Source organism: Pituophis catenifer, unplaced genomic scaffold (genome assembly GCF_029215685.1).
Source record: "Pituophis catenifer annectens isolate HBS135680 unplaced genomic scaffold, rPitCat1.0.hap2 SCAF_3, whole genome shotgun sequence".
Classification (NCBI taxonomy): Eukaryota; Metazoa; Chordata; class Lepidosauria; order Squamata; family Colubridae; genus Pituophis; species Pituophis catenifer.
In genome coordinates, this window is record NW_027256883.1 from 177,466,813 (window position 1) to 177,479,209 (window position 12,397).

At 35.0% G+C, this 12,397-nt stretch overlaps 1 protein-coding gene across 1 annotated transcript in view; it reads left to right on the forward strand.

Moving 5' to 3' along the window:
• MAGI3 (membrane associated guanylate kinase, WW and PDZ domain containing 3) overlaps positions 1-12,397 on the forward strand; it is a 111,798-nt gene that overhangs the window by 86,792 nt on the left and 12,609 nt on the right. Inside the window, exons 15-18 of the mRNA XM_070941577.1 lie at positions 1,962-2,153; positions 8,571-8,756; positions 10,148-10,250; positions 11,568-11,670. Of these exons, the coding sequence (XP_070797678.1) occupies positions 1,962-2,153; positions 8,571-8,756; positions 10,148-10,250; positions 11,568-11,670 (584 nt within the window). The remainder of the gene's footprint in view (positions 1-1,961; positions 2,154-8,570; positions 8,757-10,147; positions 10,251-11,567; positions 11,671-12,397) is intronic.

Here is a 12,397-nt window from a genome sequence, read left to right on the forward strand (position 1 = left end):
GCGGTAGAAGGAGGTCTCGAAGATAACCTGGCCCTGAGCCATGTAGGGCTTTAAAGGTAATAACCAACACCTTGAATTGTGACCGGAGACCAATAGGGAGCAGTGCAGCTCGCGGAGAATTGGTGTAATGTGGGTGTACCTAGGTGCACTCACGACAGCTCACACGGCTGCGTTCTGGACCAACTGTAATCTCCTAACAACTTTTCAAGGGTAGCCCCATGTAGAGCGCATTGCAGTAATCTAACCGTGAGGTGACAAGGGCATGAGTGACTGTGAGGAGAGCCTCCTGATCCAAGTAGGGTCGCAATTGGTGCACCAGGAGAACCTATATATTTCAATTCAGGCACAAACTACCCTAAAACAGCTGTTTTCTTCATGGGTTAATTCATGTATGAACCATTTTGCACATTCAGATTTGGTTTTAAATATCAGTTCTGCTTTCTGTTTCTACTAGTAATCTTAATAGTATTTTTATAAGCTGCCCTGAACTATTATAACAGAAGAGAATCATAATTTGTCACAAAAAATAATCCATATATAAAAACGATCACATTGAATTAAATATGGACCACTAGCTCAAAAATGCCCATAGAAATAAACATGCCCATGCTTCAATAGTTACTTCACTTAGTTCAGGGTTGATATAACTGGTTAGTGATTTACTGGGTTGGCTTGCTACAGCCCAGTAAACCACAGCTTGTATTTTAAAATACAGCTTGTATTTTAAAAAAGGTTTCCACCATGGGATAAGTTCTTAGTCACTGTTCAAAATCCTTAATATGCAGGATCAAACTGTGTAATCTGTAAATATGAGTCATTTCTTTCTTTATTATTATCCAGTAGTTGAGTTATTAAAAGGATCTGTGTGGTCATTTCTTCTATCGTAATTTTAAACAATCACTGAATGAGGGATCATTAACCAAGGACTCCCTATAGTGGGATATTGGCATGGCTGACTAATTGTCATTATCCTCCAATTCTTTCTCTGTGAGGAGAATAATGTGGCCTCAGAGGAGATGGGATAATTGTTAAAAACACTGTAACATACATTCTAACCAGCCATGCAGGCAAAATAGAAACTTAATGCTCCAAGGGTTTAAGGGAAAGACTGTTTGTTTGTTATATCTACCATGCAAATACAGGCAGTCCTCTACTTACAACCACAATTGAATGCAGAATGTCAATATCTAAGCAAGAGAGTTGTTAGTGAGTTTTGTCCTATTTTATAACCTTTCTTGCCAGAATTGTTAAGCGAATCACTGCAGTTGTTAAGTTAGTAACATGGTTGTTAAGTAAATCTGGCTTCCCCATTGACTTTGCTTGTCAGAAGGTCACAAAAGGTGATCATATGACCCTGGGACACTTCAGCCATCATAAATACATGCTAGTTACCAAGTGCCTAAATTTAGTCACTTTTTTCACTGCTATTGTAACTTCAGATGGTCTCTAAATGAATGGTTGTAAGTCAAGGACTATCTGTACCCAGATTTTTGCAACAGGAGATACAGATTTTCCATGAGTATGGTAGGATTCAATATGAAAATTCCAATGAAAGTGTTTGAAGAAAACTGAAAGACTTTTTCATTGTAAGGAGATGTATTTGCAACAAAATAGTTTACCTCTTTAGGGAGAAAACCGTGTGTGTGTTAAAAATAGGAACACTTTATGGATTTTTTTTCTCTAAATGTTTAATGAGTGCTCAGATTAGAAACTAGTTTTCAAATTACCTGCTGGTAATCCTTCCGTTGAAAATGTATGCAGCAGTTTGGAAAAAGCTATTTCTGTTGCTAAACTTAGCATTGCATATGTTTGTTAATTCCTTTTGAATAAAATTGAGTATATGTGTTGTGGGTTACATCTCTCTTTAAATTTTGAGTGCTCTGCACATACAGATTATCAATAATATATATTTGCTTTGATCAACGTTTTTGCTAACTTGTTTCTGTTTATGGTGTTCCTAGCTGATAAACAACCAGAAGAAGAAATAACATCTGAAGTTCCTTTCATCTCCCAGAGTGGTTCCCCTAGACTTAACCGACAAGAGATAATCAACAAACAGTTCCCAGAAGCTTATGATGTAGTACTGCAACGAAAGGAAAATGAAGGATTTGGTTTTGTGATCCTTACCTCAAAGAATAAACCACCACGTGGTGGTAAGTAGGATGAGGTGTCAGCTTTGTTCATTATAGTACTTCAGTTAGAGTTGCTTATTTTCACTGTACAAACCTTTGAACACATAATACTCAGATTTTAAAAACTACTTTCTTTCACAAAGTTATTTTTTTCTATATCTGCACATTTCAGTTTTGTTCTTTTGAAGCATAGCCATCCTCAATTTTTCACATGCTGCTTTTTTGGGGGGTATAATAATAAATGTGTTTTGTATAGTGGTGGTGTCAGGTAATGTTGTTGTCACGCTGGAGGGAGAGAGGGAGAGGATAATGGTAGCCTATGATGCCTGTCACCATGTTTTAGTAGCATCTAATCTGGCTAGAGCATATTTAGTGCAATATGCTTTGTTTAAAGCTGTCTTTGAAGTTAACTGCATTCAGATATAATGTTAAATGAGGCTTGCTGAGAATTCTGTCTTGTATATAAGTAGTATGCTTGTGCACATAAGCTGATTGCTCTCCAAGTTTCTTCTACCTTTTATACATGGCCAAACTAATTAGGAACCAACAATGAAAAGATTCCTATTAAATTTGATCCTAACCCCGGATTATTACTCAAACCAACTATTTACATTGGTTAGCTTCATATTCACATGATTAAGAGAATAAAAGTAACTTTGACCATATGCTATTTGTATTTCTTAAAATCTTGTGTAGTTAGATGGAATATAAATAATTAGGCTTTTTTAAAATCTGGGAAGAGAAGTACATTTACACAATAGGGCTTTCCTGACTCCTTTACCTCTAAACATCAAAGGATCCAATAGGATAGGCCACTGAGGAACTCTAGCAGAATGGGTAAATCAGAAAACTTTAGAAAGGCTGTATTTATGCAAGCTAAGTTTCTTCCTGCTTGGACAAAGATTCTTTTAGTTACGTGCCATTGCAAAAATGAAAAATACTTCCTTTGTCTTCCATCCCCCACCCCCACCCCACCAGTATTAGTTACTGTTAAGAAACCGTCATATTTTATTTAAATATCTCAGTCATCCAGGTCATGGGTGTCCCCAAAGGTGCTTTTTTCAAGAGTCAACTGAACTTTCTGGTTTCTCTTTGAAGACATTTTGCTTCTCATCCAAGAAGCTTCTTCAGCTCTGAAGTTTTATTGAAATACTTCTTTTAAAAATATATAGCATTTAACCCATTGCTTTTTTCAAGAAACTTAGCCATGTTGAAATCTTTACCAACCAATTTGTGTTTGAATCCTTTACATGACACATATAGAGCTATCATTACATTTCTGAACTAATGGGTATTTCTGCTTACATTTTCTGGTGACTCAGCAATTTATTTATTTTTCAAATATGTAAGAATATATTTGAAAATGAAATCTCAGTTTCAGATCTAGACATTTCTTAATTAGATTTTCCCCATTGTATGAATAAAGCATATTTTGGAGTTGTATTGGGGTAGGTTCTACAGTATTTTCCACAGATTATTGGTTTTGTGAGATCTGTTCTTAAAATTGGAACAAAATATAGACTTGATTTGGTATATTTATTTAAGCTCATAATATTTTCTTAATTTAAAATATACATTTAATACATTTCAGTTCTCTGAATCTTTTTGATTATAAATTAATCTTATTTTCTACATTAAAATACTAATTTCAGTTATCAAGTTTCCAAGTATGAGTGTACATAAAATGGGAAATGAATTGTTTTGGAAGTTCAGCTGAACCATTTCATGTGAACTACTGTTTGGCAGAATCAAAACCTAGATATTGATTCATTCACTCATCATCCATCCATCTATTTGTTCAATTTATATAGCTGCCCATACATGGCTCTAAGTAGCTCACACTATTTATTCCAGGTTTCAGGTAAAAAAAATAATATCTGGAAGTATCTTATGGAATGATTAGGAGTACATCACCCTTACCTCTTTCTAACCTCCTTTATGCTTTCCTTCTTCATATCACTCTGTGAGTTACCACTGTCAGTGTCCTTTGTTTTAAACAGATCATATTCAACCAGCTCACCAATCTCCTCTCCAAACTTTTTAGCACTTTTATTTCTTTGTCTGTCCTTAACCATCTGCTAATGACCTTGGCTTTTTCCCAGTGTTTCTCCCTTAACAGTTCCTTCTGGAATACACAGAGATCCAGATGCCCAGTTCTATGCATTGAAGATTCATGTTCAAAATGCTTTGCATATCTGTACTGTCTAATCATTAGGCAGGAATTTATTGTTAATAACTAAGCCAGGTTTTCCTGTGTAATCTTGTGAATAATGTAAAACACAGTTTAGTCCTTCTTAAAGACCTAGATAAATGTTCCTCAGACAGCTTGGCCTGACTAACTAGTGTGAGATATTGCATCGCTGTTTAAAAAAAAGAATTCTATATTCATCTAAAAATAACAAACATAATAGTAGTTAATTGATGATATTTATGCCAACTTCATAAGAATAAAAACAGACATAATCTTTGTGGAACATTTTAGAGTCATCATTTACTTCAGTACATTTAACACTAGAATCTTTTTTTAGCAAAAGCACTTTTTCTATTATACTTCCATTGTCATTCATCAGTTTTGAATTCATAGTTACAAATGAGATTTGTTAAACTAAAGGAAAAAAAGATGAAGATAAAAGCTAGAATATAGTTTGGTTTGCAATTTCTAGGTCATCTTTTTTCTTCCTATGAAATATCGTATGGTTGAGAAATAGCAGTTTCTCAGCAGTTTAGGCTTTCAGGTAGCATATAAATTGAGATGATTCTTTGTGAATTTTTTACATGAAACATGCCACACAATAAGTTAACAATATTTGTAAAAACAGCTTTCATGAATTATTAGTTAGTGCTTGGTATCCTGGGAATGAAATGAAAGTAGGACCTATCCACAAGAGCATTTCCTTGTTTGCAGTCATAAAAGGAGATGAGCAGCTGAAAGGATTCATGCAGAATCATGCTCCCTTTATTATGCCTCTACCAGGCTTTGTAAATATAAATGTTGGGAAAATAAATAGGTGTTCATATTTAATACATTTCACCCCAAAATCTTAAATTGCAATATTTAGTGGCAAGGACATTCTTTGAATTTCTAGCTGATATATTTTAAAATTACTGGATATCTGATATGATTCCCCAGGATAGCAGAATAACTCAGTTTAGCCCTCCTTAAAAAATCCAGATAAATGTTCCTCAGACAGCCTGGCATAATTTTAACTAGTCTACGACACTATTCACACAATATTTAAACATTTTTCTTCAATAGCAAACATTTGTAAAATTAAATGCTATCACATTTGTGTGTAGTAGCCCATACACTGTAATAATATATGGGAAGAATGAGTTGTATTTCTCTAATCTTTACCTCTTTATCTTTAAGTATATAGGCATAAATTGTATTAAGTCTTAATTGTTTTGTTCTTTAAAGAAGGTCATTAATGGTGGTAGCTTCATAATAAAAAGCAACCAATTGTCAATATACACAGTCTTTCTTAGAATTGTTAATTCTATATGAACAAGATGTGTATAAGCTTGATGTAATTACATTGAAATAAAACGAAAAATTTGACACTTAAAGTGCTACTAAACTACTTAGCAACTCTTCAAGTAGCATCTAACATTCGTCTGTCAAGTCTACAGCCAAAATTATTTTTGTTAATTATAATTATGGTGTTAAATGCAGACATTAACACTTGAAATCATCTTGGAAATAGACTGAAAGTTAATGGAAGCTATTCAAAATAGTAATGATTAAGTGACTAGCTCAGTTAAAAGTACAGGTAGTCCTTGATTTATGACCACAATTGAGACCAAAATTTCTGTTTCTATGTGAAATATTTGTTACGTGAATTTTGCCCTATTTTACGACTTTCCTTGACACACTTGTTAAGGTAGTCACTGCCTTAAGTTAGTAACAAAGTTGGTAAGTCAATGTGGCTTCCCTGTTGACTTTGCTTGTCCAAAGGTCACAGAAGGTGATCACATGACCCAGGACACTGCAACCATCATAAATATGAACCAGTTGCTAAGTATCTGAATTTTGATCACATGACCATTGGGATGCCACAATAATTGTAAGTATGAAAAATGGTCATAAGTCACTTTTTTCAGTGCCATTGTAACTTTGGTCACTAAATGAACTGTTGTAAGTTGAGGACTACCTATAGTTGGTTTTTTTCATGGTTTATCTCCATGAAGAAATTAATCTGATAGGGTTAGTGTTAGTATTCAGATGTTCTGATAATTTTTTTTCTTATTTTTTTTCTTTTTATTTAAATATATATTTTAATTTATTAAACTTGTATGCCGCCCATTTTGCCAGATATGACTATTATAAAAATATTCAAATAGGTTGGAGCTTTTCCTATGGAGTGGGTGTGTATTGCAACATTCTCCTGAATTGTCTGTCAGAGTCTCTGTATATCTGCAATACTGAATATAGAATAATAGAGTTGAAAGAAACCTTGGAGGTATTCTAGTCCAACCCCCTGCTCAAGCAGGAGACCCCATATCATTTCAGATAAATGATTGTCTCGCGCGGTCCCCCCCATCCCCTGTTTTGGCTTTCCAGGCCCAAAACAGGGCACGGGGGGGGGGGCTTGCGTGGGCCCCGCACCCCATTTTGGGCCTGGAAAGCCTCTTGCACCAACCTGGAAGCCAAAACAGGTCAGGGGGCGCTATGCGAGGCCCTCTGTGCCCTGTTTTGGGCCTGGAAGCCTCCTGCACCAACCTGGAAGCCAAAACGGGAGATGGGGGCACCACGCAAGGCCCCCTCTCACCCCATTTTGGGCCTGGAAAACCACCTGCACCAACCTGAACCCCCAGTACATGCGCATGTGCTTGTCCCGCATGCACCCCGCCCCCTGTGTATGCATGGCAGAGACCTGAAGACCAGCTGGCTGGCAGGAGGCACATGCACATGCACAGTGGAACTGGGTAGGGCAACGGCTGGCATGCCTACAGAGAGGGCTTGCATTCCCAAGCTCTCTCTGAGTTTGTTAAAATCAGCTCTTTTAAAGTCTAAGGCACTGGTTTGAGTATGTTCTGATGCTTGTGTCTCTTTTATATTGAATTCTAATATAATATGATCACTCTCCCTTAAGGTTCCTGCAACTTCAATTCCCTCTATCATTTCTTTGCTGTTGGTAAGAATAAGATCCAGTATAGCTGTCTCATTAGTTGCCTTTTTACCTTTTGGGTTATGAAGTTGTCAGCTAGATGGGTCAGGAGACTGTTCAATCATCCACTTGTTGCAGAGTTTGTCTCCCAGTTCATGTCAGGATAAAGTCCCCCATTACTATTGTGGTGTGTTTCCTACATACATTGGTTAATTGATTAGCAAAAAGTTCATCTATTTCTTCTGCTTGGTTGGGTGGCCTGTAGTATACACCTATGGCAATGTCATTCTTTTTTATCTTTTATGTTGACCAATAAGCATTCTGCTTTCATCCTTTCTTGTGTGCATCTTTGTAGAGAGTAAGTGATCTAACATATAAGGCAACTCCACCTCCTCTTTTGTTAGGTCTGTTTCTTTTTCTTTTTCCCCAAAACTTTAACCTTAAACTGTCTACTGTTGACCTCACCCCATTCCTAAGAGGTCTGTAAGGGGCGTGCATAAGTGCACTAGCATGCCTACCGTCCCTGTCCTAATATTCCTTTTTACTTACTCTTTTCATGTATTCAAATTATGTTTATACTTTTACCTGTTATCTTATATATGCTTGACAAATAAATAAATAATAAATAAATAAATAAATAAATAAATAAATAAATAAATAAATAAATATCCCTTTATCAGTAGATTCCAGTCATGAGTTTCATCCCACCAAGTTTCTGTAATGGCAACTATAACATACTTGCCCTCATGTACTAGTATTTCAAGTTCACCCTGTTTGTTCCCTAAACTATGAGCATTAGCGTATAGGCACTTTAGTTTTTTGTGGCTAACCCTGGATATGCTTCTATATCTCCTACTTTGCATCTGAGTTTTTCTTCTTTCTCTTTACTCCTTACCTCCTTTTATGATTGGTAATCTATTTGTTTTTGCTTGTAATTAGGTTCTAAAGGCTGTGAAGATTTCCACAAGATCTCCTCAATTGTAATTTAATTAATTTAAATTAAATCACCGTACAGATTTAATTTAAAATAATTCTCTTCTTTCTCCCAAGGAAATCTCAGGATTTTTATAACTGTAGGAAAGAGTTAAAAATCTCTTAACAGTAGCTTCATCATCTTTATAAGACCATAATTCTAGAAGTCTTTGAGAAATAATTTAGCCAGTGTAAAACCAAAACAATTTTAAGTATAGATAAATCAGACTATTAATATTAATATCAAGTTATGAATCTGGTGACATTCCTATGCAATTGTGTAGTGATTTGCATAAATGATAATAAAATAAAGCTGCTGTAATGTGTGATGCAGAATATTACTTTGTTCATTTCCTAGTAATTCCTCATAAGATTGGACGTGTTATAGATGGGAGTCCAGCTGATCAATGTGGAAAACTGAAAGTAGGAGACAGAATTTCTGCAGTGAATGGACAATCAATTATAGATTTGTCACATGAAAATATTGTGCAGCTGATCAAAGATGCAGGGAATACTGTCACACTCACTGTTATTGCTGAAGAAGGTAAGAAATACTGTTATGTTTCTGTTCACTGAAGTTGCATTTGTTTATGTCTTCTACATGGTGGCAATATCAGTATCTTTCAACAACAGTTGTAAAAATATTTTTGCATATATTAGCTGGGTTGAAGGTTGAGAGTACTGTACCTCTAGCGGCTCATTCATATCTAGGCAGTCAGATAGGTATTTAAGGATTTCTGCTTGGTCCTATGGCATTTTTGGAGTTCTGCAAAATTCTGTCTTATTCCCACATGTTGAAGATGTGTAAAAAACTATTGAGTGAAATTATTTGAAAAAAATTAGAAACAATAAAAGCTCTGTCTTGGTTTATCGGGTACGATGTAGAGATGTTGAATAATAATCTGAGGCCACTAATAAATTACATGAAAACCAATAAACTATAATTCAGTACCATTTCTTAGCAAATTCATTTTAACAGTGATGTGTTATTCGCTTACACTAATTGTTCATCTTTAGGCATTATACAGGGGCTGCTTCTAAAAGGGTCTTGGAAATGTCAGTTTAGAAGTCTCTTAAATTACTTGACTAAGAAAGCTACAAAGGCTATATTTCAGTGTTTGATTCTGCTAGTTAGTCCTTTTCAGGGATAGTTTGAGATAATGGATGCTAACTTGCTAACTTCACAGTATCGGATCTGGTTACCAAAGTTGTAATTTTATTGCAGATCCATTCCATTGCAGATCCCTCTGCTAAGTTCTATCATCAACATGTAATTAGAAGAGAGATAGCTATAGAGAGCTTTTTGTTTTTATATTTGAAATGTAGATAACCTCTCATCAGAAATTCTTGCCTTTCCTTTTGATAAAGAAGCATTAATGAGTGTTGAACTAAACATTGCCATTCTCTTTTCCTCAACCACTCCTATCCCAAATAACTATCCAATTTTCACTTTTTAGTCAGAAAACACTTTTAGACAGGGGTGAAATTTACTTACCTTCCCTACTGGTTTGCCAATGTGTGTGTGCGTCATCATCTGCGCATGCACAAAGCCACCTGTGCCTGCGTAGACGCTTAAAATGTCGCAAAAAAGTGACATGATGATGTCCGCATGGGTGGGCGGAGCCTCCCACAGCTGCCGCTACCAATTTGCCCGAGCCGGATAGAATGGCTGGATTTCACCCCTGCTGTTAGATATAAATAGTAGCTTCAAGGAGCATATGTGCTTTTCATTTCTTCAAGGTTATAGGTATTTGGTAAGAGGGGATTTGCTACTGCCTTGATCTATTTCTTTTGTCAGCATTCTAAGCTGACAAAAATGTTGTTCTTCAAAGCATTCTGAATATTTAAATGACAATTTAACAAGATTTTATTTTATCCTTGTTTTAGTACTGCTAATATATTCTGTATCTAATCAGCTACTTGTATCTTCATTAGAACACCGTGGTCCCCCATCAGGAGCAAACTCCGCCAAACAGAGTCCAATTGTACAGCATCGAGTTCTTGGACCAGTTCCAGCTTCTTCTGTGTCTACTGACAGGTACAAACTTTATTTTTAGACCACAAATAAACATGACAATGAAATTAAACACCTAACTTCTTTTTTGTAAAGGCAGCAAAAGAATTTTTCAGTTCCTCAGATTTTTTTCATCATCCGGACTAATTTTTTAGTTAGAATGCAGGAGATGTCTTCCCTCATATTGCCAGGAGAAATATTTCTATGAAGTTTTTCTTACTCGATGTGTATGTATATTTTTTACAGAATAGTCTGCATTTATCATCTTTTGCCATTTTACTATTAATTTCCTTGTCATGATATATATGATGAAGCAAACTACAAAAGCTTTTGCAGCAATAAATTTATCATTCATATGCCACAAGATTGTTTTTATTTCAAGCCTGTAGTAATAGGTAATGTATCAGAGACTTCAAACTGCAGATTTATTTAAATGAATGCCAAAGAGAAAAAGTCCTCTGGAAGAGGAAAATGAACAAAATAAAACTGATTAAAGATTAAAGAGCTTCTGTGAGAAGTTATAATTATTCATGGTATAAAAATGGATGTTAGAAATGAACATCTTCCTTCTGCCATGTAGCTCTAATTATCTCAGAAAAAGTTACTTGATTAAAGATACTTCATCCAATCTTAATATGGCCCATATTAGTGATATAATATTCGGTTTCATCAAATGTTCTGCAATTTTTTAAAGTTGGAAATAATCATTTACTGTATACAACTTTCCTTAAATTCTTTGAAATATTTATAAGATGCAAGTGTTTTAATAAATCCATTGAAAATAATGGAAATTTATCTTAGTTTTGTGCAACTTTCACAAAAGATTGACATACATTTTTGAGAGAAAATGATAAACACTAACAGAATACATACATTACAAATAAATGACAACTATTTCAGGGCATTGCAGATTGTTTTAGTAAACTATGGCATTTTAATCTCAAAGAAATTTTGTGGCACATTTCTTTTTTAATCCTAATTAGTAATTTCATTCAAAATATAGTTTGATAGGAAATGGACTAATAGAAAATCGGCATTTCCTCTTAAGAAATTGTGGCACATTCTGGCCAGTCCTTTCAATTTCAAATTTTATTCTTTAATGTTATGAATTAGAGTTCAAAATTAATTCAAAGAATTTGACTAGGAAATTACAAGAAATGATATCTGCACAAGAATATCTACAGCCTGTTTAATTTTGTATATGGAGAATATGTTTCTATGGCTGAACTTTGGAACCTGGCTTATATTTGGTAAATTCCTTTAGGAATCCATTCTAATCTTCCTTTAGGGAGAACTCAACAGAGGCCCTTGTAACGATCCATATGCTTCCTTATACTTCAGGGGTGCTATAGAAGCTGATGGCGGAAAAGAACAATGCAACAGTTACAAACACTTCTCATTAACTGAAGTTGTTGGGTCTCTCGGAGGGAGCACACTTTCTCAGGTATATAAATATACTTCCTAGAAAATAGCTATTCTTTTTTTTTATTATATAGGAACTGAACTCTTCTGTTAATAATAGAATATTATTAACAGTAGAATATTATTATTAATAGTTGAAGGAAGGACCCTGTGTTAATCTGGATAGTCAGTGGAATATTCCAGATATTGTAGGAAGGTTCATTAAATGTCTTTGTGCTTCTAGCAGCAAAGACTGGCTTTAGGACATTATTGTACAGTCATTCAATTGCTTATGATTTTTTCAGTTCTTCTGGTACATATGATTTTGCCAGAATTGTCTGTCACTAACCACTTCTTTGAGTGGTTTATGATTCTGTTATCAGTTATACTACAGGTAATTCTCAGCTTACAATCATATTGGAGCCTGCCCATTGTGTTCATAAATTGTGACAATCATAAAATGGGTCAGTCACATTTTTATGACCTTTTATATGGCAGCCATTAAGCAAACATGGTAGTCATAAAGTAGACACTACAGTTGTTAAGCAAACTGATGGTTCTCTGTGGGAATGGTTTTGCCAAAATCCAGAAGTGTCTGTTCTCCAAGCTTGCCGTTTAGCTCCCAGATGTTTCATTACCAAACTAGGTAAAATCTTCAGTGGGACTTTGGGTGAAGTCTTTATCTAGTACTGAATGATGCTTTCTTATGGTCTAATCTATTCTCAATAAGTCAAAGAAAAATATTTTCTTTGTTCCTGATAATCAATGTT